We start from the raw sequence: 26204 nt of genomic DNA, 5'->3' as shown, positions 1-26204 counted from the left end.
AAAGTGTCTTCCTTTTATAGCCTGTGCAGGCTGCACATACGGAATTTTTGCTTATTAGTGACTTATTTTACAGGGAAATCTCCATTAAAGCTGAAAGTGTCTTCCTTTTATAGCCTGTGCAGACTGCACATTCTAATCTGAAACAATACTTTATGCATGCATTAAGCCCAGCTTTCAAAGAGACCAGCTCAAGTATAAGTGCCTGAATTTTGTTACGTCTATGCTTGAATGTCTTCTTCTTAACCCTTTGCATGCTGGGAAATTTGTCGTCTGCAAAAATGTTGTCTGCTGAATTTGTAAAATTAGCATTTTCTTTGATTTTTTTAAAAGAATACTATCAGAATAGCAAACAGTTTGGATCCTGATGAGACGCCACGTTCTGTGGCGTCTCATCTGGATCCAAACTGTTTGCAAAGGCCTTCAAAATTCGGTTCCAGCACTGGAAGAGTTAACAGTTGCCTGAAAGCAACTGACAACGGAAGGTATAATATTTGTTGACCTTAAGTTAACACAAACAAGTTTATGGTAATTTGAGGAAGATAAATTTAAGTAATGATTAAGTCCAAACATTGGTAATGTCTTTTCTCAAATGTTTCTGGCCTCTTATATTAGATATAAGCCGATAATAAGTAATGTTATTCATTATGTACATACACTGACATAAGGTGTTTAAAAATCAGTTGTCCAGAACCGTCTGACAGCATACTGGTTCCGAAACAAGGAGCTAGCTCTCGCATTTGGTATCACGCTGGCGTTCTCTCGTCTCGGCAGTGTACTAAACTTCTTCCTAACGCAGAACTTTGAGGCAGAGTATGGACTGACTTGGACATTGTGGGGAGGTCAGTAGCAATATTTATATTTAGGTGTTATGAATGTTTTGAGTTTGTGGAGCAATCTATTTCCACATTGTTCAGCGATTTAATTGAAACTTACTACAGTCGAAACTCACAGGCTCGAATTTGTGGGTTCTGACAACAAAAGTTTGAGCCATCTGGAATTCATGCCGACCTATTTCTAATGTAATTTTGTTTACTTACATGATTTTTAAATAGATTTGCATCTCCAGTTGAAGAGTATTTATACTGCCTAAACTCGTACTACTTTCTGCTTTTGAATTAATATCAACCAATTATATGATAATTATTTTTATGAATCAATCTTTCAAAAGAGTTACACATACAATCAAACAAATATCATATAATGAATGTATTATATATGTACATTTGTATGTAGCACGTTTACGGGTAGTAAATGGCACATTGGAAAAAAAACATGCATACACACTCTATACACGTCACTGAAATATTAAACAGTACTTCATGTATAAAAAAAAAAAATAAAGAATGATATTATGTAAGTCTGTGTTGTGTTCATCATTGGTCGTCGAGGTACAAAGTTTTGTTATTCCATCAAGTTGAGATTGTAGATGTTGTGAGTCTGTGCACTCCTCGAGTGGTATCTCGATTACATTTATCACTTCCATAGCTGACTTCACTCCTCTAGTGGTATCTCGATTACATTTATCACTTCCATAGCTGACTTCACTCCTCGAGTGGTATCTCGATTACATTTATCACTTCCATAGCTGACTTCACTCCTCGAGTGGTATCAGGATTACATTTATCACTTCCATAGCTGACTTCACTCCTCGAGTGGTATCTCGATTACATTTATCACTTCCATAGCTGACTTCACTCCTCGAGTGGTATTTCGATTACATTTATCACTTCCATAGCTGACTTCACTCCTCGAGTGGTATCTCGATTACATTTATCACTTCCATAGCTGACTTCACTCCTCGAGTGGTATCAGGATTACATTTATCACTTCCATAGCTGACTTCACTCCTCGAGTGGTATCTCGATTACATTTATCACTTCCATAGCTGACTTCACTCCTCGAGTGGTATTTCGATTACATTTATCACTTCCATAGCTGACTTCACTCCTCGAGTGGTATCTCGATTACATTTATCACTTCCATAGCTGACTTCACTCCTCGAGTGGTATCTCGATTACATTTATCACTTCCATAGCTGACTTTACTCCTCGAGTGGTATCTCGATTACATTTATCACTTCCATAGCTGACATCACTCCTCGAGTGGTATCAGGATTACATTTATCACTTCCATAGCTGACTTCACTCCTCGAGTGGTATCTCGATTACATTTATCACTTCCATAGCTGACTTCACTCCTCGAGTGGTATCAGGATTACATTTATAACTTCCATAGCTGACTTCACTCCTCGAGTGGTATCTCGATTACATTTATCACTTCCATAGCTGACTTCACTCCTCGAGTGGTATCTCGATTACATTTATCACTTCCATAGCTGACTTCACTCCTCGAGTGGTATCAGGATTACATTTATCACTTCCATAGCTGACTTCACTCCTCGAGTGGTATCTCGATTACATTTATCACTTCCATAGCTGACTTCACTCCTCGAGTGGTATCAGGATTACATTTATCACTTCCATAGCTGACTTCACTCCTCGAGTGGTATCTCGATTACATTTATCACTTCCATAGCTGACTTCACTCCTCGAGTGGTATTTCGATTACATTTATCACTTCCATAGCTGACTTCACTCCTCGAGTGGTATCTCGATTACATTTATCACTTCCATAGCTGACTTCACTCCTCGAGTGGTATCTCGATTACATTTATCACTTCCATAGCTGACTTTACTCCTCGAGTGGTATCTCGATTACATTTATCACTTCCATAGCTGACATCACTCCTCGAGTGGTATCAGGATTACATTTATCACTTCCATAGCTGACTTCACTCCTCGAGTGGTATCTCGATTACATTTATCACTTCCATAGCTGACTTCACTCCTCGAGTGGTATCAGGATTACATTTATAACTTCCATAGCTGACTTCACTCCTCGAGTGGTATCTCGATTACATTTATCACTTCCATAGCTGACTTCACTCCTCGAGTGGTATCTCGATTACATTTATCACTTCCATAGCTGACTTCACTCCTCGAGTGGTATCTCGATTACATTTATCACTTCCATAGCTGACTTCGCGGACGTCTTAGGTGGTGGGTTTGGTGCGGCGCCTTCTTCATCTTTTACTAAAAATAAATTAAGGATTAAGTAGATGACATTTGTGCCTTTAATCAATCGCTCCTAATGGCTTATCAGCTTTAAGCGACCTAAAGCGAGTTCGAGCAAAATAAACAAAAGAATGTGTGAAAATTATGACCAGGAATATGAAAACAGTTTGAGCCATCTGATAATTCGCCCACCCAAATTCTAGCCATCTGACAGAAATTTAATAGAATGAATATATAGCAATAAAGACATGGTTCTTCAATGACAGTTTGAGCCAACTGGAAATTGGAGCCATGCGAGCCAAGCAATATGTCATATCCATTAAGTGTAGATGTGCAATGCACTTTTCATTCCATGTGATCCACAAAGCTATTTGCCCTTGATCATAGCTGACTGAGCGTTTTTTTTAGAGTAAATATGTTTGTATTGTTTCAAATTTAAAGTCTTTGAAGGATCTTTTATCAAATTCTCAGTAACTCCTATTTATTTTCATGTGTTTAGTTAAAATTTATTAAGAATAGTCCTTGAATAAGCATGAAAGTGAAAGATCTTGGATCAAATAACCAAAAGGTACAGTTTGGGAACTGAACTATTCTAGTGAAATAATCTAATAATATATATGTCTTTCTTAGTCCAACACTCATATGTAATAGTTGCAAAAAATGTTTAATAGATTTTCATAATTTTGGTAATGACCAACATAGAGGGGCAGGAGGGGGAAACCAAAAAAGAGAAGTGTGCAACAAGCTGCTACTTTGCTTTAGGTCTTTCCCCAAGTAAAAAAATTATTTTTTTTAATTTGATGTAAATATTTGCAGTCATGGGGAGTAATCTTGATCCAGTTGTTTGTCCTTTAAGTGGTCTGAAAGTGGAGTAATTGTCAAATCTCAAGTGGCGATTCAAAAAAGAAAAGCTTTATGAAAATCACCCTGCTGTCACACTAGCACAGCAATGTGCTTACTTGCTCCTAACTGGGGTGGTATTCCAGAAACATCTTAAGTCTTTCTTAAATTATTTCACTTAAGTTTAAAATTTCAATATTTTGTATTTCTATACTTAATAAGGAAACGCATGTGTTTTGGTAAATTTTAAATAATATTGTCATAATGATGTTGTTTAAATGTATATCTTGATGCCAATCTATTGCTATATGAAATAAAACACTTACGAAAATTTCCCAACTTAAGGATAAGAATAAAATCTAAATTAAGATGCTTCTGGAATACGACCCCTGGGCTGCTTGGTTTTGCTGTCCACCGCTATTGTAGCATGTTAATTTGTTGGGTTTTCTCTGAGAAACCAGATTTCCAACCACCAAAGTGCAAACCACAAAAACAGTCACAAATAGTGCACACAATTAATGTTGCACAATCCAGGTCTGCACTAACTGTCTTAATGATGCTCGAAACTTCATGAAGTTTGAAACATGCACCAATTAAATTTTATTTCATTAATTATAACACACATGCATATGTGTTGCAGGTGCCATGCTATGTGGCCTTGGATTTCTATCAGCCCTAACAGTCAGTTTCCTGGACATCCTTGGAGTGAAACAACTGGGGGACGCTGACAACCTGCGATCAGAGTCCAAGAAAGTGGTAAGCAGTTTTCTAGTTTTATTATCCTAATGGCTTTCAGAAATCAAGACCAATGATGTGTTGTGTGCTTGTATACCATATTATTGTACCCCTTTAGGCAGCAGCTATATTATAACAGTCAGTTATAGGTCAAATATGTGCATAGCACAGCTTGTTAAATATACAGCTTGTTAAATATTTACATATTTGAGTCATGTTCTGAGAAAACTGGGCATAATGCATGTGCGTAAAGTGTCGTCCCAGATTAGCTTATGCTGTCTGCACAGGCTAATCAGGGACGACACTGTCCGTCTCAATTGGATTTTTGCTAAGAAGAGACTTAATTGAAACGAAAAATGTCATAAAAGGAGAAAGTGTTGTCCCTGATTAGCCTCTGCAGATTGCACAGGCTAATCTGGGACGACACTTTACGCACAAACATTATGCCCAGTTTTCTCAGAACGCGACTCATTTTATGGACATGTTGCTGACAGGCATCTGGTTCTTCCCCAAAGGTTGACACATTCCCGAGATATTATTCCTTGAACACAGCTTAGGAAGAAGACCTGTTAAACACATAAACATGGGTTAACAAAAGCATAATGAATGCTGAAGATATTGTTATTTCTGTCGGGTTTTTTGTTTCTGGATGTTTTCACAGAAAAAGTAATACTTAAACTAACTTAATTTAAACAAAGATAGGTATAAAAACTTTCCATTGAAAAATATAAGACCAATGTATTTTCTAAACTTTTCATTGACATATATTTTTTTATTAGAGCAGACTAGTGTCCTTTTTATATGTTGCAATTTCTGTTATTTCACGGCCCTTAATCACGGGCGCCAGCTCTTTTTATCCCCCGCCATAGGCCGAGGGATATTGTTTTGGCGTTGTCCGTCTTTCCGTCTGTCTGGCACTTTTGTGTCCGGAGCCATATCTTGGAAGTGCTTTGGTGAATTTCATTGAAACTTCGTATGAGTATATATATATGGATAAGAGGATGATGCACGCCAAATGGCCTTGTTCATCATCTCATAATAACGGAGTTATGGCCCTTTGTATCTTGAAAAAATGCTTATTTGTGTCCAGAGCCATATCATGGAAGTGCTTTGGCGGATTTCATTGAAACTTGGAATGAGTATATATATGGATAAGAGGATGATGCACTCCAAATGGCATTGTACACCATCTTTTAATAACGGAGTTATGGCCCTTTGTATCTTGAAAAAAAGCTTTTTTGTGTTCGGAAGTGCTTTGGCGGATTTCATTTAAACTTGGTATGAGTATATAGATGAATAAGTGGATGATGCACGCCAAATGGCATTGTACACCATTGGATAATAACGGAGTTATGGCCCTTTGTATCTTGAAAAAATGCTTTTTTTGTGTGTCTGGAGCCATATCTTGGAAGTGTTTGACGGATTTCATTGAAACTTGGTATGAGTATATAAATGGATAAGAGGATGATGCACGTTGGTGTTGTCCATCCGTCCAGAAATATTTGTGTCCAGAAGTATATCGGCGGGGGATATCAATTCAACGAATTTTCTTGTTTGCTATGCATTAATAAATGAGCCAATGCAACTTCGAAGGTGGCGCTATGGACCAAATGTTTTTAAATTTCACTGATAGTTCTACAGGATGAGTAGGTTTTATGGTTTTTGTTGAACATATTTTGCATTATTTATTTTTAAAATCAGGCAATGTAGTATGCATCGCATGAAAGAGATGGCACCCGTGATTAGCGGCTGTGTATTTAGTTCTCAGATACATGTATTCATGATTATTTGTTCTTGTGACAGCGTGTGACCGACATTCGTTACTTCTCCCTGTCGTACTGGCTTCTTGCTTTGACCATCATGTTCTTCTACAACGGTGTGTTCCCATTTGTGGCTGACTCAAGGTATGAATTTTAACTTCATGATTATCTCAATGTGTCAATAATTAGTATGAGAATATTTGTTCTCCATTGAAGCAACAAGGTTCAATTCCGTCTTAGGGCGCATGTGAGTTTGGTTGATGATCATCATTCTGTACAGTCTTGATACGTCTTGGTAGTCCAGCCCCCCCCCCCCCCTCCCCACATAGCAAAACAAGAACGCAACTAAATGGCTGGAAATTGCAGCTTTAATTTTTTTTTAAAGCAACTTTCCTGAGTCCAGTCAGTTACTTAGGTACAAGTGCTGGAACACACTTCAAATAATGCAGACTTTAAAATGAACAAACACACATACACACACATTAATTTCCAGTGATTTTGTGTCATCATTTTAAAAATAGACGAAAGTGAACAAACTAAAAATTGTTATTACTCAGTTTTATATCCAGTAGGGATAAAGATATACATATTTCATAGTAAAAACACTCTTTTATTAATATTTCGCCCAAACGGGCTTTATCAAAGTTTACAAATACGAATTCACTACATAGTTATAACTGTCGTATACACCAATAAAGTAAATGTTTTACAACGTCAAATATGACAGGAAATGACGTCATGACGTCGTACTTTACCATGCCATATACAATTGCGCCAAAATACATAATATACATGACATTTCGTTGTATGGTTCTTATACTTGATCAGAATTGATCAGAATTGAATTTGATAATAAAAAGTATTACAATAACATCATATTGTTATATCAATAATAATAACTATATTAATGATAACAATAATTACTATAATAATAATATAGATATTTACTGTACCAACCTAAAAATAATATTCACAAAATCAAAATTCCTATTTTGTAGTCAGCACTATTACTATAATATCTCAACCCTAATTCTTATTGACTATATTTATCAACATTTAAACAAATTGAAATGATTAATAATTAATTATTTATAATAATTTTAATTCAAATCTTTTAAATGAAGTTAAATTCTAATGTATTGTGTTCATACATATGCACACATATATACGCATTCCTTCACACATGTACATATTCACTCATATACCTGCACATATAATTACAGGTACACAAATAAACACCTACATGTGTACATACATACACATATACATATATATATACACACCCACACATATACTCATATATACACACATACATATCCACCCTCTCACATACTTACGCTCACATGCACTATTGTTGGAGAATTATGCATTTTGAAAATAGTTATCGTTACTTAAACTGTCTACACGAATCTCGTATTGGCCTACACTATCGCCTATAACTCTGCCATACTAAATCGGAAGCTGCTTTTGTGTTAAGTCCATTTGGAACTTCTGTCTTTAACAATTGAATCCAGTTAAGTTCTTTTATCTTGCGGTAGTAATCCGAATTGTCTCTAATATTTTGTAAAACACATACTCCTATGTCTTCTACACTATGTTGTCCGGAGTTAAAATGCTCAGCAACAGGTTTGCTTCTGTGGTGCCTTGTATCTGCCTCATGCTCCTTTAATCATTCTTTTAGTGAGCGTGATGTTTCCCCCACATAAACTATTTTGCCACACTGTATACAGTTTATTCCATAGATGACGTTACATGCTTCACAGGTCTGCCTTTTGCTAATGGTCATTCCACTCACCCCTCCACGGTTGTGCAACCCCCTTGTTAGCATGTCACACACTACACACTTTTTGGTGCATCCAAAAGTTATAGTTATAACTATGTAAGTCATAGTCATGGACTATGATAGTCCAAAACTATGATAGTCCAAAAGTCATAGTTATAACTATGTAGTGAATTCGTATTTGTAAACTTTGATAAAGCCCGTTTGGGCGAAATATTAATAAAAGAGTGTTTTTACTATGAAATATGTATATCTTTATCCCTACTTGATATAAAACTGAGTATTGACATTACACTCCTAAAAGATTTATGAGTATGAAGAACTACATAACATCGCACCAGAGTAAATTGCTACGTTACAAATCACATGCGGATTTCTTAAATAAGTGCCTCACGGAAGGAATAGTGCCGAATGGATTTAAATTACAATGGGAACCACAAATAGATATGGATCTGGAAACTCGAGAAAAATGTGCCAAAGTCAAGAAGGATGCGTCATTGCGGTTGATTACACTTACTGAAAAGGCTATTACAAGTAAGATAATAGAATTACAAAGCAACAATGTTGATATTCATAATGAAAACTCAAATCATTTACAAAGGAGTCTATATGAACGGAAACAAAACAAATTACAAAAGGCACGTATGCTTAATTTTGACATCAGAGACATTAATAACTCATTAGATGATTTCATTGTGAAAAATGTAGCAGGAGATGGGAATTGTTTTTACAGATGTATTGCTTTAGACATTTATGGATCTGTGGAGAAACATGCATGTATACGAGATAAGATAGTTGACCATATGCACAACAACACCAATCTGTATTCAGTATATATAGATGAGGACATCAACATTCATATAACAAATCAGAGTCATAAAGATGGCAGAAGGTCTTCATGGGCTACAGAAGCAGAAATTTATGCAGCGGCTACGGTATATTCAGCTGTTGTACAGATCTACAACGTAACGAACGGTGTAACTCAAATTCTGAATTTCGAACCGGTTACAAAAAGTACAAAAATAAAGCGATATTTTTTCTTGAAAATGGAACATGGACATTTTGATTCATTAAGAGTGAAAAGTAAACAAAAAGTATCACATGACCGAATTGAAGATACGTCTCAGTTTGACTGGTTCGATATGGAACAAATTCCCGAAAAGCCCCATGTCAAAACAGTATCGCATGATGAAATGGTACGAATTCCGAAACCATCTGAAGTGGAACATGCATGTTTTAAGGACAAAAAGAAGGTTATAAACAAAGACAATCCACACAAAGATACAGACAGAGACTTGGTAACAAAGGATCAGTTTTCAACAATCATAAACTTATCTTCCAGGGATTTAACATTTAATGAAAAAGAAATTCTATCAAAAGGTTTAAAATTCATACCTACAACTAACAAATATGACATCACAAAACTGCAAAGCGATCTCTGTGAGTGGGAAAGACGCATGCGTCTTAAAGAGTATTTCCATGATAAACAAAATGGTCAGGAGAAAGATAATATCAAACCATGGATGAAGAAAAAAAGTAGATTTACACCAACACCTGGGAGAGAAAAAAGTCTTGATACATATATTGACGCGGTAAAACGAGAGATACTATATGGACTTAAAGACAGAGTTCAGTCAAATATAAGTGACAAAGAATCAAAGGCCTTACAAAGCTTGCTGAATGATTCAAGTATAATCATTCGACCCGCAGACAAAGGATCAGGAGTTGTGGTCGTTAATACCGAGGACTATATCAAAAATCTGGAGAAGGAAATGAATGAATGTGATTCTTATGAAAAAAACAACGGAAAGTGTAAACATGAAGCAAGCAGGGCGGTTAAAAAGGTAGCAAATAAATTATATAGAGACGGCCTTATTGACCAGGAACTGAAAGATTACTTAATACCAAAACACCCCCAAGAAGCAAAGTTAAAAGGAAATCCAAAAATCCATAAAAATAACAATCCATACCGGACAATAGTGAATGGCATTAGGACAGCCACAGAAAACATGGCAGAAGTTGCAGAGAAAGAGTTGAATGAGTTTGTAGAAACAACACCAAGTTATATTAAAGATACAACAGATTTTCTGACAAAACTGCAAGAAATCCCCAATGAAATTCCAGAAAATACAATGCTTTTCTGCTTTGATGTTATCAAACTTTATCCATCCATTCCTAAACAAAAAGGCTTAGAGGCATGTAGAGAAGCACTTGAAACTAGAACAGACAAAACCATCCCTTCAAAAGCAATAGAAGAAATGATAACCACCGTTCTTGACAACAATATTATAACATTCAATGGGACTGAGTATAAACAAAGAAAAGGAGTTGCCATAGGCTCAAAGTTGGGGAGGAATTTTGCATGTGCCTATATGCGTAAATGGGATGAAGAACTAATGAAGAATCAGTTCATACCAATCTTTTACAAAAGATACATCGACGATGGATTTGGATTTTGGACACATGGACTGGAAAAACTTAATGAGTTCCTTATGTTTGCAAACCAGATTGATGAAAGTATTCAAGTAGAAATGAGAGTTGGTGGGAAAGAAATAGAATTTCTGGATACTATCGTGAAGATAGAAGATAGGAAAGTAATAACATCTTTATACACAAAACCCTCAGACAAGCACATGTATTTAAACTACAAATCAAGCCATCCAAGAAAAACAAAAGAAGCCATTCCATATAGTCAAGCCATTAGACTGAAAAGAATCTGTTCTAAAGATACAGATTATCAGGTCCATAAGAAAAAATTAAAACACTATCTTCGTAAACGTGGCTATAGCGGAAAGATCATTGACAGGCAATTTGATCGAGCAGACAAGCTGGATAGGGATACTCTTTTGAAACCAAGTGAAGACAAGAAGAAAAACATGAAAAGAGTTCCACTTGTACTTACGTACTCGAAAAAACTACCACGCATACACGATATTGTGAAAAAGCACCTACCTCTACTGCACGAGTCGAATAGAATGAAGGAAGTTTTTAATGAAATGCCTATTGTTGCATGCAGACGAGACAAGAACATAGCAGATATATTAGTGCATGAAAAAACCAATCGTACTATGACAAGGGAGGTCAATCCAGTAGAAAGATGCACCAAAAAGTGTGTAGTGTGTGACATGCTAACAAGGGGGTTGCACAACCGTGGAGGGGTGAGTGGAATGACCATTAGCAAAAGGCAGACCTGTGAAGCATGTAACGTCATCTATGGAATAAACTGTATACAGTGTGGCAAAATAGTTTATGTGGGGGAAACATCACGCTCACTAAAAGAACGATTAAAGGAGCATGAGGCAGATACAAGGCACCACAGAAGCAAACCTGTTGCTGAGCATTTTAACTCCGGACAACATAGTGTAGAAGACATAGGAGTATGTGTTTTACAAAATATTAGAGACAATTCGGATTACTACCGCAAGATAAAAGAACTTAACTGGATTCAATTGTTAAAGACAGAAGTTCCAAATGGACTTAACACAAAAGCAGCTTCCGATTTAGTATGGCAGAATTATAGGCGATAGTGTAGGCCAATACGAGATTCGTGTAGACAGTTTAAGTAACGATAACTATATTCAAAATGCATAATTCTCCAACAATAGTGCATGTGAGCGTAAGTATGTGAGAGGGTGGATATGTATGTGTGTATATATGAGTATATGTGTGGGTGTGTATATATATATGTATATGTGTATGTATGTACACATGTAGGTGTTTATTTGTGTACCTGTAATTATATGTGCAGGTATATGAGTGAATATGTACATGTGTGAAGGAATGCGTATATATGTGTGCATATGTATGAACACAATACATTAGAATTTAACTTCATTTAAAAGATTGGAATTAAAATTATTATAAATAATTAATTATTAATCATTTCAATTTGTTTAAATGTTGATAAATATAGTCAATAAGAATTAGGGTTGAGATATTATAGTAATAGTGCTGACTACAAAATAGGAATTTTGATTTTGTGAATATTATTTTTAGGTTGGTACAGTAAATATCTATATTATTATTATAGTAATTATTGTTATCATTAATATAGTTATTATTATTGATTTAACAATATGATGTTATTGTAATACTTTTTATTATCAAATTCAATTCTGATCAATTCTGATCAAGTATAAGAACCATACAACGAAATGTCATGTATATTATGTATTTTGGCGCAATTGTATATCGCATGGTAAAGTACGACGTCATGACGTCATTTCCTGTCATATTTGACGTTGTAAAACATTTACTTTATTGGTGTATACGACAGTTATAACTATGTAGTGAATTCGTATTTGTAAACTTTGATAAAGCCCGTTTGGGCGAAATATTAATAAAAGAGTGTTTTTACTATAAAAATTGTTACTTAAATTGAATGAAAAAATGCTAAGTCAACTAGTATTTTTTTTCATTTCAAAACATAACTGATAAACTTAAAATAGGTCATATCCAAGAAATGTTGATGTGCAAGACACGTGTTAATGCTGATTGCTCCACACATTCCCGAGTTATTTACCCTTGAACATTGCTGACAAAGCAATGTTGGGTCACTATGGTCACATTTGGGTCAACCATCAGTTTTTATGCTCCCCCCCAAAAAAAATTGGGGGGGAACATATAGTCGCCGCTTCTTCTGTCCGTCCGTGCACAATTTTTGTCTGGGCTATTTCTCAGCAACTAATGACCGGAATTCAATGAAACTTTATGGGAAGCTTCACTACCAAGAGGAGATGTGCATATTATCAGCCAGTTGTGCTCGGATCATTTTTCACAGAGTTATGGCCCTTTGAAATTTTCCATTAACTGTACATATAGTGCAATTCTTGTCCGGGCTATTTCTCAGCAACTAATGACCGGAATTCAATGAAACTTTATGGGAAGCTTCACTACCGAGAGGAGTTGAGCATGTTATCAGCCGGTTCTGGTCGGATGATTTTTCACAGAGTTATGGCCCTTTGAAATTTTCCATTGTACATATAGTGCAATTCTTGTCTGAGCTATTTCTCAGCAACTTATTACGGAAATTCAATGAAACTTTATGGGAAGCTTCACTACCAAGAGGAGATGTGCATATTATCAGCCAGTTCTGGTCGGATGATTTTTCACAGAGTTATGGCCCTTTGAAATTTTTCATTGTACATATAGTGCAATTCTTTTCCGAGCTATTTCTCAGCAACTTATCACGGGAATTCAATGAAACTTTATGGGAAGCTTCACTATCAACAGGAACACTGAGAGTGATTCCTTTTGTTGTTATACCCCCACAAACAAAGTTTAGGGGGGTATATAGGAGTGAGCTTGTTTGTTTGTCGGTCTATCTGTTTGTCTGTCGGTCTATCTGTTTTTCTGTCGGTCTATCTGTTTGTCTGTCGGTCTATCTGTTTGTCTGTCGTTCTATCTGTTTGTCTGTCGGTCTATTTGTTTGTCTGTCGGTCTATCTGTTTGTTTGTCGGTCTATCTGTTTGTCTGTCGGTCTATCTGTTTGTCTGTCGGTCTATCTGTTTGTCTGTCGGTCTATCTGTTTGTTTGTCGGTCTATCTGTTTGTCTGTCGGTCTATCTGTTTGTCTGTTGGTCTATCTGTTTGTCTGAAGGTCCGTATAAGTGTCCGCTCTCTAATCCAAGATGTTTTCATCTGATCTTCACTGTACTTGGTCAGATGTTTATCTAGATGATGTCCAGGCCAAGTTCGAATATGGGTCATGGCGGATCAAAAACTAGGTCACAGGCGTCACATAGTGCTTTTTTGAACATTCAGCATGGTGTCCGCCCTCTATTTCAAGTAGTTTTCATCCGATCTTCACCAAACTTGGTCAGAAGTTTTATCTAGATGATCTTAAGGCCAAGTTCGAACATGGACCATGCCAGATCAAAAAATTAGGTCACAGCGTCACTTAGTATGTTTTACACATACAGCATGTTGTCTGCTCTCTAATTCAAGTAGTATACATCCGTTCTTCACCACACTTGGTCAGAAGTTGTATCTAGATGATGTGTAAGTCAAGTTCGAACATGGGCGATGTCGGGTCAAAAACTAGGTCATGGGGTCACTTAGTGCATTTTAAACATGGAGCATGGTGTTTTTTGTGAAGACAACATGCAAAATATTCTGTGTCAATGCGGCATGTGGGGGATTTCGTCACGTCTGTGACAAAGCTCTAGTTTTTGTATGATGTAACTTTTCTGGGCATTTTCAGATATGATACATAATTTCAACCTGAAACTTCATGGTTGTTTAGGTATCAATTATGAACAGTGCAATAAAATGTTCTTTGTTTGGGCTTGGATTTAACTAAAAATAAGTGAGAAAATCACAACTCTTCAAGTAAGGGTTGTTTTAGTGCTGCAATCATCAATAAACACAATTTTTTCGAGGATATCAATTCAACAAATGTGTTTGTTTCTATTTTAGCTTAAGTGAGCATGTAAAATAGTTCTACCTATGACTCTGCTATGTATTTCCAGCAATTTCATCCACAAGAAGTATGGGTTCAGCCCGCGGACATCATCCTATATGTCTGGTGCAGTGTATGATGTTTCCATGGTTCTGTCCCCCTTCCTTGGTGGACTTATTGTAAGTAGAGCATTCAGTGTTATGCCGGTATGTTTATTGGACTTATCAGTATGAAAAATCAATGTAGCCTCAGTCTGGGACCACTGGGATTAAAGCATATGTGTCTTGTTCTGTGAAAACTGGGCTTAATTCATGTGCGTAAAGTGTCGTCCCAGATTAGCCTGTGCAGTCCGCACAGGCTAATCAGGGACGATACTTTCTGCCTAAACTTGATTTTCGGTAAGGAGGGACTTCCTTGAAATTAAAAATACCATTACCATATGTCTTGGCGGTCATTGTATCAGGTTCCTTGACAGTATATGTGAGCCTTGCTGCGTAAAAACGGAGCTTCATGCATGTGTGTAAAGTGTCGTCCCAGATTAGCTGCACAGTCTGCACAAGCTAATCAGGGACAACACTTTTCGCCTTATCTGGGTTTACGCTAACAAGAAACTTCCTGTGCACGAAAAATACCATAACAGCGGAAAGCGTCGTCCCTGATTAGCCTGTGCAGACGAAACTAAAGGCATATTCATTAAACCCCATTTTCCTGTAGCAATACTCATATATACTATCAAACTGGAATAATTGTCGAGCTGGTTGTCCATGGACAGCTTTCATAAATTGCACACGTTACCATTATTTTGCAGGATATAGTTGGCAAGCGTGGATATTTGGCCCTCAGTTGTGCTGTGGCCACCATACCAGTGTTTGGACTGCTGGCTTTCACCATGGTGTATCCGGTTGTGGCAACACTCTGGCTCGGCATTACATACAGCTTTGCTGCGGTAAATATGTAGCCCGTTCTGAGAAAACTGGGCATAATGCATGTGCGTTAAGTATCATCCCAGATTAGCCTGTGCAGTCCGCACAGTCTAATCAGGGATGACACTTTCCACTTTTATGGTATTTTTGATTGGATCCGTCTTGAAGAAGTTTTCGACAAAGTAGCTGTTGATAATAATAAAACAATGGGTTTCACACAAAAACATTAGTGATAATGGGGCATTGTACTGAACATATGTGCCTCAGTAGCTAACAAGATGCAAAATTTGCTTGGAATTGCATGTATCAAGCCATCAAATCATAGTCAAGGTAACTATTACTTTAATTAGAAATTCTTTTTTTTCTAAAAAAACATCGAGGTATTGCGCTGAAGTTTTTTGTGTAGGTAGCTTATCTTCAGACCTAACTTGATATTTGCACAATTAATATAATTTTATTAGCTCGGCTGTTTTCAGAGAAAACCCGAGGTATTGTCATAGCCAGCTCGCCGTCCGACGTTCGCCGTCCGCATCGTGCTAAAACCTTAACATTTTGTTAAGGTTATGAACATTGGCTCTAAAATCAAAGTGCTTAAACCTACAACTTTGAAACTTCATATGTAGCTGCACCTTGATGAGTTCTACATGCCACACCCATTTTTTGGTCACTAGGTCAAAGGTCAAGGTCACTGTGAACAAAAAAAAAGAAAGAAACAAATTCTGACATGCTTTAATTTATTCAAAACTGCACCCGTAGCCGAGCGTGGCACCCGTTATGCGGTGCTCTTGTTTGTATGTAAAACCTTGGTGACCTAAAATCATGGCATTGCAATGTTTCTGCATATTTTTCTATGCCATTATTTCTACAACAAATCAAGACTTCCTGCAGGGATCCAAATTATCCAGACCTTTAAAGTGGCGTATTATTTGAAGGGTTGGCACTTTTGTTCAGATTGTCTATTACTTCTACATTGTATTACATAATCATTTTATTTTGTATAACACTAGTATATTTTTTGTCTTGGAATGAGGTGGAACTGGTATTCATTACAGCTCTGGGAATCTCTAGTTCAGATTTGGATTTATTCTTTCCAGCACCAACAGAACACTAATGTGTCAAATACTGTGTCTTACTTTATTTCAGAATCTGTGATGACAGTTTTGGAAAGTGTATTATATTGCCCATCTTCAACTCTTTCAGTGCTGGAACCGAACTTTGAAGGCCTTTGCCAACAGTTTGGATCCAGATGAGACGCCACAGAACATGGCGTCTCATCAGGATCCAAACTGTTTGCTATTCTGATAGTATTCTTTGAAAAAAATTGGAAGAAGGTGCTCATTTTAGAATTCAGCTGACGACATTTTAGCAGACGACAAATTTCCCAGCATGCAAAGGGTTTAATCGAGGATTGAGTGTGAAACTATTGTATCTACTTAAGAAATGATAATCCACTCAAAACAGGGTCCTGTGCTGTGTTAAATTTCAGAATAAGTGATCACATTTTTGGAAATTTTATAATTGCACATCTTTTAATTTGATGAGAGAGTGTCAGACTATTGTAACTGATTAAGTAATTATAATCAGATTCAACATTTGCATACCTAACACTCAGAATGTGTTCCTGTTTCATTCCCCCACAGGCTAGCATGTGGCCCTCCATTCCCCTGGTTGTGAACCCAGCCACCATTGGTACAGCCATGGGCCTCACTACCTCCATACAGATGATTGGCATTGGCATCTCCAACCTGGTTGTGGGACAGATCCTCGGCAAAGGCCGGGAGTAAGTGCAACATGTCCTTGGGCCAGATGGGGTTAAGGTCATTGTTTCCAAATTTAGATAAAGATGAATTAACTGATTTAGTTATTGTAATGAAACTTCCAATATAGACACCTTATACCACGTTCTCACTTGTGTACAAAATATATGGAGTATGTAAAGTCAAAGTAACAAATTCAATGAAATTGGTTTTCAGTCAAATACTGAAAAATCATTTGTATCCTTCAGCATGAAATTTCATGATTTTTATGCCCCCCTTCCAAAAAGAGGCGGTATCTTGTTTTGCACATGTTGGTCCATCCGTCGGTCCGTCCACCATATGGTTTCCAGATGATAACTCAAGAACGCTTAGGCCTAGGATCATGAAACTTTATAGGTACATTGATCATGACTGGCAGATGACCCCTATAGATTTTAAGGTCACTAGGTCAAAGGTCAAGGTCACAGTGACTAGAAATAGTAAAATGGTTTCCGGATGATAACTCAAGAATGCTAAGGCCTAGGATCATGAAACTTCATAGGTACATTGATCATGACTGACAGATGACCCCTATTGATTTTCTGGTCACTAGGTCAAAGGTCAAGGTCACAGTGACTCCAAATAGTAAAATGGTTTCTGGATGATAACTCAAGAATGCTTATGCCTAGGATCATGAAACTTCATAGGTACATTGATCATGACTGGCAGATGACCCCTATTAATTTTCAGATCACTAGGTCAAAGGTCAAGGTCACAGTGACTAGATATTGTAAAATGGTTTCCGGATGATAACTCAAGAATGCTTACGCCTAGGATCATGAAACTTCATAGGTACATTGATCATGACTGGCAGATGACCCCTATTGATTTTCAGGTCACACTGTCAAAGGTCAAGGTCACAGTGACAAATAAAATATTCACACAATGGCTGCCATTACAACTGACAGCCCATATGGGGGGGCATGCATGTTTTACAAACAGCCCTTGTTCAAACAATGACGTTTTCATGGACATGTAAATTAATGGATTGCTGATTATGGAAAAAAAAGAGGAATTAGTGCTTGTGTTATATTAGATGATCTGTCACCCCACTGAATCAACAAAAACTAATGCACAACAAAGAATAATGATTGTACAGTACTCCACAACTTCATTCTATTAAGACCGTATTTGTAGACTTTGCTAAGGATTTTATAAACAAGTGAACTTTTCAAAGGTGACCGTACGATAATGTAGACTTGTTTGTATCTTCATAACACAGAAACAGATTAAATTATTGCAATACAACTTCGTTTTAAGATATTTTCTGCTGATAAGAATGCATTAGGGTAGTCTGATTCAATGTCTGGGTGGCCTGAGTGATATCTTTCAAATGTTAGCAGATATAACTCCTGTTATTTGCCCTCTATACAAATAGTCTGTTTTTGAGAAATTAAGCTAGCACCTCTGACAAGCTCAAGAATAGTCTAGCGCACTGTTATTCAACAGCACTAAAAAATAATCCATTCATCATCTCATTTAGGGTTTTTCAAATATGTAACATATTTTTGTTATTCCACTGTAATTATTGTTATCAGGGTCTGTAGGCACCTGCCTGTTCTCATACTTAAGATACAAAAACATCAAAAACATATCAGTACAAACATATTTTCAGTGTGCCAGTAAGCCGTTGGAACTTTGTGATGATGTTCCTCCTTGCCAATACGCTAGCCTGCATTACAGCTTCCCTCTTCCTCAACATCAACGATAGACGCAAGGTAGCCATATTTTTGGAATTTACAAACTATTGAAAGTGGATTTCATACTTCTGTTTAAATGTTGTTATTACATGTAACTTAACTGTAGTATGCCATGTTAGAGAGAATTAAGCGACAATAATAATTTATTCACATAATTATCTTTATATTAGCCATATTCTGGTAAAACTGGGTCTCATGCATCTGTGTAAAAGAATAGCCTGTGCATTCAAAATCAAGGACAATACTCTATGCTTTTTTGAACATTTGTATGCCCCTTCATTGAATGATCAGGAGTATATTGTTTTTGGCCTGTCTGTCTGTCCCAAAACTTTAACCTTGGTTAAAGTTTTGCGATAACTTTTGCAATATTAAAGATAGCAACTTGATATTTGGCATGCATGTGTATCTCATGGAGCTGCACATTTTGAGTGGTGAAAGGTCCAGGTCATCCTTCAAGGTCAAAGGTCAAATATATAGCTTCAAAGCGGCGCAAAAGGGGACATAGTGTTTCTAACAAACACATATCTTGTTTTTATAAAGGAAACAAAACTCCAGTTTAGGCTGAAAATTTTATCCCAGATGAGCCTGTGCAGCCTTCATAAGGCACATGCATCAAGCCCAGTTTTCCTGTGCAGCCTTCATAAGGCACATGCATCAAGCCCAGTTTTCCTGTGCAGCCTTCATAAGGCACATGCATCAAGCCCAGTTTTCCTGTGCAGCCTTCATAAGGCACATGCATCAAGCCCAGTTTTCCTGTGCAGCCTTCATAAGGCACATGCATCAAGCCCAGTTTTCTTGTGCAGCCTTCATAAGGCACATGCATCAAGCCCAGTTTTCCTGTGCAGCCTTTATAAGGCATATGCATCAAGCCCAGTTTTCCTGTGCAGCCTTCATAAGGCACATGCATCAAGCCCAGTTTTCCTGTGCAGCCTTCATAAGGCACATGCATCAAGCCCAGTTTTCCTGTGCAGCCTTCATATGGCACATGCATCAAGCCCAGTTTTCCTGTGCAGCCTTCATAACGCACATGCATCAAGCCCAGTTTTCCTGTGCAGCCTTCATAAGGCACATGCATCAAGCCCAGTTTTCCTGTGCAGCCTTCATAAGGCACATGCATCAAGCCCAGTTTTCCTGTGCAGCCTTCATAAGGCACATGCATCAAGCCCAGTTTTCCTGTGCAGCCTTCATAAGGCACATGCATCAAGCCCAGTTTTCCTGTGCAGCCTTCATAAGGCACATGCATCAAGCCCAGTTTTCCTGTGCAGCCTTCATAAGGCACATGCATCAAGCCCAGTTTTCCTGTGCAGCCTTCATAAGGCACATGCATCAAGCCCAGTTTTCCTGTGCAGCCTTCATAAGGCACATGCATCAAGCCCAGTTTTCCTGTGCAGCCTTCATAAGGCACATGCATCAAGCCCAGTTTTCCTGTGCAGCCTTCATAAGGCACATGCATCAAGCCCAGTTTTCCTGTGCAGCCTTCATAAGGCACATGCATCAAGCCCAGTTTTCCTGTGCAGCCTTCATAAGGCACATGCATCAAGCCCAGTTTTCCTGTGCAGCCTTCATAAAGCACATGCATCAAGCCCAGTTTTCCTGTGCAGCCTTCATAAGGCACATGCATCAAGCCCAGTTTTCCTGTGCAGCCTTCATAAGGCACATGCATCAAGCCCAGTTTTCCTGTGCAGCCTTCATAAGGCACATGCATCAAGCCCAGTTTTCCTGTGCAGCCTTCATAAGGCACATGCATCAAGCCCAGTTTTCCTGTGCAGCCTTCATAAGACACATGCATCAAGCCCCGTTTTCCTGTGCAGCCTTCATAAGGCTCATGCATCAAGCCCAGTTTTCCTGTGCAGCCTTCATAAGGCACATGCATCAAGCCCAGTTTTCCTGTGCTGCCTTCATAAGGCTCATGCATCAAGCCCAGTTTTCCTGTGCAGCCTTCATAAGGCACATGCATCAAGCCCAGTTTTCCTGTGCAGCCTTCATAAGGCACATGCATCAAGCCCAGTTTTCCTGTGCAGCCTTCATAAGGCACATGCATCAAGCCCAGTTTTCCTGTGCAGCCTTCATAAGACACATGCATCAAGCCCAGTTTTGCTGTGCAGCCTTCATAAGGCTCATGCATCAAGCCCAGTTTTCCTGTGCAGCCTTCATAAGGCACATGCATCAAGCCCAGTTTTCCTGTGCAGCCTTCATAAGGCACATGCATCAAGCCCAGTTTTCCTGTGCAGCCTTCATAAGGCACATGCATCAAGCCCAGTTTTCCTGTGCAGCCTTTATAAGGCATATGCATCAAGCCCAGTTTTCCTGTGCAGCCTTCATAAGGCACATGCATCAAGCCCAGTTTTCCTGTGCAGCCTTCATAAGGCACGTGCATCAAGCCCAGTTTTGTCAGAGCAAGGCTCATATTCTGATGTTTTCCCAGGGTGGCGTGCTGAACCTGAGCAGGAAACAGAAGCAGGCGTTGACTGATGGAGGCAAGGGGACAACAGTCCAGGCTGCGGATGGGGACTCCTCTAGCGAGGATGAGCGTGAACCCCTGCTCACCAACAGGAAGTAGGGGCCAGTGGAGCTGTAATAGGAATGGGCCCTAGCTGTGGAAAGAGGATTGGGGGGGGGGGGTATTGAACAGATAATAGGCCTAAAATTTTCGGAGGGCAGATGGGCTGGTAGGGAATGTTGCAACAGGAAATATGTCACGCAAAGTGGCGCAGGGAGGGGTTATGTAGGATCAATAAAATAGGTTCTTGTGATAGAAACTTGTTTAATAGCTAATTGTATGGAAATTTAAGTGTGACATTATTCTTTTTAATTGCTGAACTGTGTTTGAAAATTATTATTTTGAAGTGAATTGTTAATGTAAAATATATATGCTTCTGATTGGTAATGTATGATTAACACAGTTATGAAACAAATGGTTTGAATAATAGTGCAATTGTTATATTTTCAAATTATATGTACGGATGTTAAAAATGTGTGTGGTTTTCTATTAAAGAATCTGTAATTTTTGCCTGGATCTAACCTGTGAACTTTGTTTTTATGTCCCGCAGTCTATACTAGGGGACATACCCCGGTATTGTTTTTGCCCTGTCTGTTGGTACATGTATGTTGGTTTGCGTCAAACTTTAACATTGGCCGTAACTTTTGCAATGTTGAAGATTGCACCTTAATATTTTGCATTCATATGTATCTCATGGAGCTGCACATTTTGAGTGGTGAAAGGTCAAGGTCAAAAGTCAATTTTTGCAACATCCAAGATAGCAACTTGATATTTGGCATGCATGCTTTCTCATGGAGCTGCACATTTTGAGTGGTGAAAGGTCAAGGTCATCCTTCAAGGTCAAAGGTCAAATATATGGGAGGGATATTGTGTTTCACAAACACCTTGTTTTGGTCTATGTTTAATTTCTGGTCATTTTGTCTTTTGGGTTATTTGTTATGTTTAACATAATCAAATATAAGTAATTAAACTTATTTTGAATGCAATTCTATAAAAGTATGTGTCAATTATGCATTCCCATTTTATTGTGTGAGTACTGTCTATGGTGTATGTACAGATATGTTGATATAAACAATATATTGTTCAGACTAAATGCTTAATGTTATTTGGTTATTTGGACTACAATTTGTAATTGAAGATGAAAACTTTCAATTGACAAAATTAAATGTCTGTTTATGTGTTGTACTTGTTTAAATGATTGTGTTTTAAAAAAAAAACAATATGAAATTCTATAATAAAATAGTAATATGGTGTTAAATATGTATAGTGCCATTTGTGATTGTGTTTGACAGTAATAATTCTCTTATTCTGTGATAAATAATGCTTAAAATGGTTGATTTTGTTGCTTGAAATGTGTAGGTTATGTGATTATATATTTTTTCAACGTTTTTTTGTTTCACAATTATATGTTTATATTTGATCAATGTTAATATAAATTAAGGTTGTAATGGATCAAAATAAAATTACTGACAGATCAAAAACATTGTGCCACAGACTGACAGCTGTTTAAAATGGCAAATTTTTGTTTAAAATTTCATGATAATCACACATTTGTAGTCTTTGTTATTTTATAGTTACAAATGAAGTTTAATACCGTAGTCATTTAATAGTATTGATAGAAAGAAAAACATATACAGATTTTAGCAGTTGATTGAAGTTTTATTGAAATTCAGCTTTAAAATGTTCAGATCTCGTTTTGAATTGTGTATTGTACACTTCATTATATGTATGTACATGTATATCTACTTATAAGTTTTGCATTGTGGACCCAATCATAAAACCTGTTACTTCCTTTCATATTTGCAAGTATGTTACGTTTTATGGCAGTTTTGAAGGTTATTGGCAGTTCAAAAAAATGACAAATTGCTGGAAATTCAAATGTGTTAACTAAAAGGATAATTATAATATTGTTTAAAGTATTAATGTATTGAGAGTGTAAAATCCATCACAATCAGTTATTTCAGTCAGGTAAGAAAAAAATGTTGTTTGTATTTTAATTGTGCTACTTACAATTAATATGATATAATACTCAGTAGTCAATAAATGTATTAATGACTTTTGCATTGATTCTTAGTAGACTTCAGATATCATCTTTATCTGCCCAGTTGGCGTAAAAGGGGACGTATTGGGATTGCTATGGACCGATGGTCTGTAGAACTTGGTCTTCTTTTGAATTATCAATATTCAAACTTGCAGGAATTTTTCCTAATGATATTTAGTTGAGCATGTGACAATTTTATCATCCTGCAATAAAACTTATAGTGATAACCTCTGTATTAACGCTCTTTTTGTAATCTAAGATATTCTATGCAATAATGATATACTGTTAGCAAAAAAACTTTCTGAAACCACAAGGTTCACAGGGTTTTTTATTTGATATGCAACATCATACAGTAGTCCTCCACAGTTTTTTTTAACGTTACACCCCTATGGTAAAAAAAAGGCGTCGCCCTGTTGATTGATCACAAATCAATATATATTTCAATAGCACAATACCTAAAACAATATTTTCCTTTTAACCACTAGCTCCATAGGTTTCATGTGTGGTATTTAACATGACATGACAAAATATTGTTGAAAATATGCCCTACAGTCAAAACTGACCACAACCTGGTGGTCTAATTGAGTCGTGTTCTGAGAAAACTGGGCATAATGCATGTGCATAAAGTGTCGTCCCAGATTAGCCTGTGCAGTCTGCACAGGCTAATCAGGGACGACACTTTCCGCGTTTATTACATTTTTCATTTAAATGAAGTCTCTTCTAAGCAAAAATTCAATTTAGGCGGAAAGAGTCGTCCCTGATTAGCCTGTGCGGATTGCACAGGCTAATCTGGCACGACAGTTCACGCACATGCATTATGCCCAGTTTTCTCAGAACACGACTCAATTCGTCGTCACATTTGTCACAAACTCTATACTAGGTTGTGACAATTGATGAAATCTCTTCCAGACGAAGATGTTTAAGCATATAGCTTATGTGAACCATTACTTAAGCGTGGATCTTTATCCGTGATGAAGATCTTCGTGATAGTTAAAATCGCCAAATATATTTAATACATGGTGTTGATTTGTGAAAATAATAGGTTGTTGTGTAAAGTAAACTGATGTTAGTTGGTGCAAAGTTAACTCATGTTCCTTGGTGTGAGTAAACTGCACTACTTGGTATGAGTTAATTAACGTTACTTGGTGTGAGTAAACTGACGTTGTGTGGTGTGAGTAAACTGACGTTATTCGGTGTGAGTAAACTGACATTACGTGGTGTGAGTAAACTGACGTTACTTGGTATGAGTAAACTGACGTTATTCGGTGTGAGTAAACTGACGTTACATGGTGTGAGTAAACTGACGTTACGTGGTATGAGTAAACTGACGTTACTTGGTGTGAGTAAACTGATGTTACTTGGTGTGAGTAAACTGACTTATTGGTGTGAGTAAACTGACGTTACTTGGTGTGAGTAAACTGATGTTACTTGGTATGAGTAAACTGACGTTACGTGGTGTGAGTAAACTGACGTTACGTGGTGTGAGTAAACTGACGTTACTTGGTGTGAGTAAACTCACTTTACGTGGTGTGAGTAAACTGACGTTATTCGGAGTGAGTAAACTGACAGTACTTGGTGTGCATAAACTGACGTCTTGGTGTGAGTAAACTGAGGTTATTCGGTGTGAGTAAACTGATGTTACGTGGTGTGAGTAAACTGACGTTATTCGGTGTGAGTAAACTGACGGTACTTGGTGTGCGTAAACTGACGTTACGTGGTATGAGTAAACTAACATTACTTGGTGTTGGTTAACTGACGTTATTTGGTGTGAGTAAACTGACTTTACTTGGTGTGAATAATCTGACGTTATTTGTTATGAGTAAACTGACGTTACTTGGTGTGAGTTTACTGACGTTACTTTTTGTGAGTAAACTGCCATGCCTTTGGCTCATTGGGTCATTGTCGACCTGAAATTGCTTGAAGTCACCCGGAGGTGACTAGAAGCCGATTCATATCACCCTGGGGTGACTTCGAGCCGATTCTAGTCACCCGGTCGGCTTGAAGTCACCCCTGGGTGACATGAATCGGCTTGAAGTCACCGTAGGGTGACAAGAATCGGCTTCTAGTCACCTCTGGGTGACTTCAAGCCGTTTCAGGTCGACAAAGTCCCAATGAGCGTTACTTTGTGTAAGTAAACTGACGTTACTTTGTGTGAATAAACTGAGTTACTTGGTGTGAGTAAACTGAGTTACTTTGTGTGAATAAACTGAGTTACTTGGTGTGAGTAAACTGACGTTACTTGGTGTGAGTAAACTGACGTTAATTTATGTGAGTAAACTGACGGTACTTGATGTGCGTTAACTGACGGTAATGTGAGTAAACTGATGTTACTTGGTATGAGTTAACTAACGTTACTTGGTGTGAGTAATCTGACGTTACTTGGTGTGAGTTAACTGACGTTACTCGGTGCGTTAACTAACTGACGTTACTTGGTGTGAGTTAACTGACGTTACTAAAGTAGATTTAGTAAACTGACTTTACTTGGTATGAGTTAACTAACATTACTTAGAGTTAGTAAACTGATGTAACTTGGTGTGAGTTATCTCATGTTCTTTGTTGTGCGATATCTGACGTTACTTGGTTTGAGTAAACTGACATTTCTTGGTATGAGTTAACTGATGTTACTTGGTATGAGTTAACTGATGTTACTTGGTTT

General features: G+C 37.5%; 1 protein-coding gene across 1 annotated transcript in view; it reads left to right on the top strand.

The window, feature by feature from the left end:
• LOC127861422 (major facilitator superfamily domain-containing protein 1-like) overlaps positions 1-23562 on the top strand; it is a 41660-nt gene extending 18098 nt beyond the window's left edge. The window contains exons 6-13 of the mRNA XM_052399896.1: positions 681-839; positions 4555-4670; positions 6453-6553; positions 14659-14767; positions 15397-15534; positions 17152-17291; positions 18923-19025; positions 21433-23562. Coding sequence (XP_052255856.1) covers positions 681-839; positions 4555-4670; positions 6453-6553; positions 14659-14767; positions 15397-15534; positions 17152-17291; positions 18923-19025; positions 21433-21567 — 1001 coding nt within the window. The 3' untranslated portion in view covers positions 21568-23562. The remainder of the gene's footprint in view (positions 1-680; positions 840-4554; positions 4671-6452; positions 6554-14658; positions 14768-15396; positions 15535-17151; positions 17292-18922; positions 19026-21432) is intronic.
• Positions 23563-26204: the final 2642 nt, after the last annotated feature.

This window comes from Dreissena polymorpha, chromosome 16 (genome assembly GCF_020536995.1).
Source record: "Dreissena polymorpha isolate Duluth1 chromosome 16, UMN_Dpol_1.0, whole genome shotgun sequence".
NCBI classification, from domain to species: domain Eukaryota; kingdom Metazoa; phylum Mollusca; class Bivalvia; order Myida; family Dreissenidae; genus Dreissena; species Dreissena polymorpha.
Note: the sequence above shows the minus strand (reverse complement) of the source record. Positions and strands in the feature narration are given on the sequence as shown.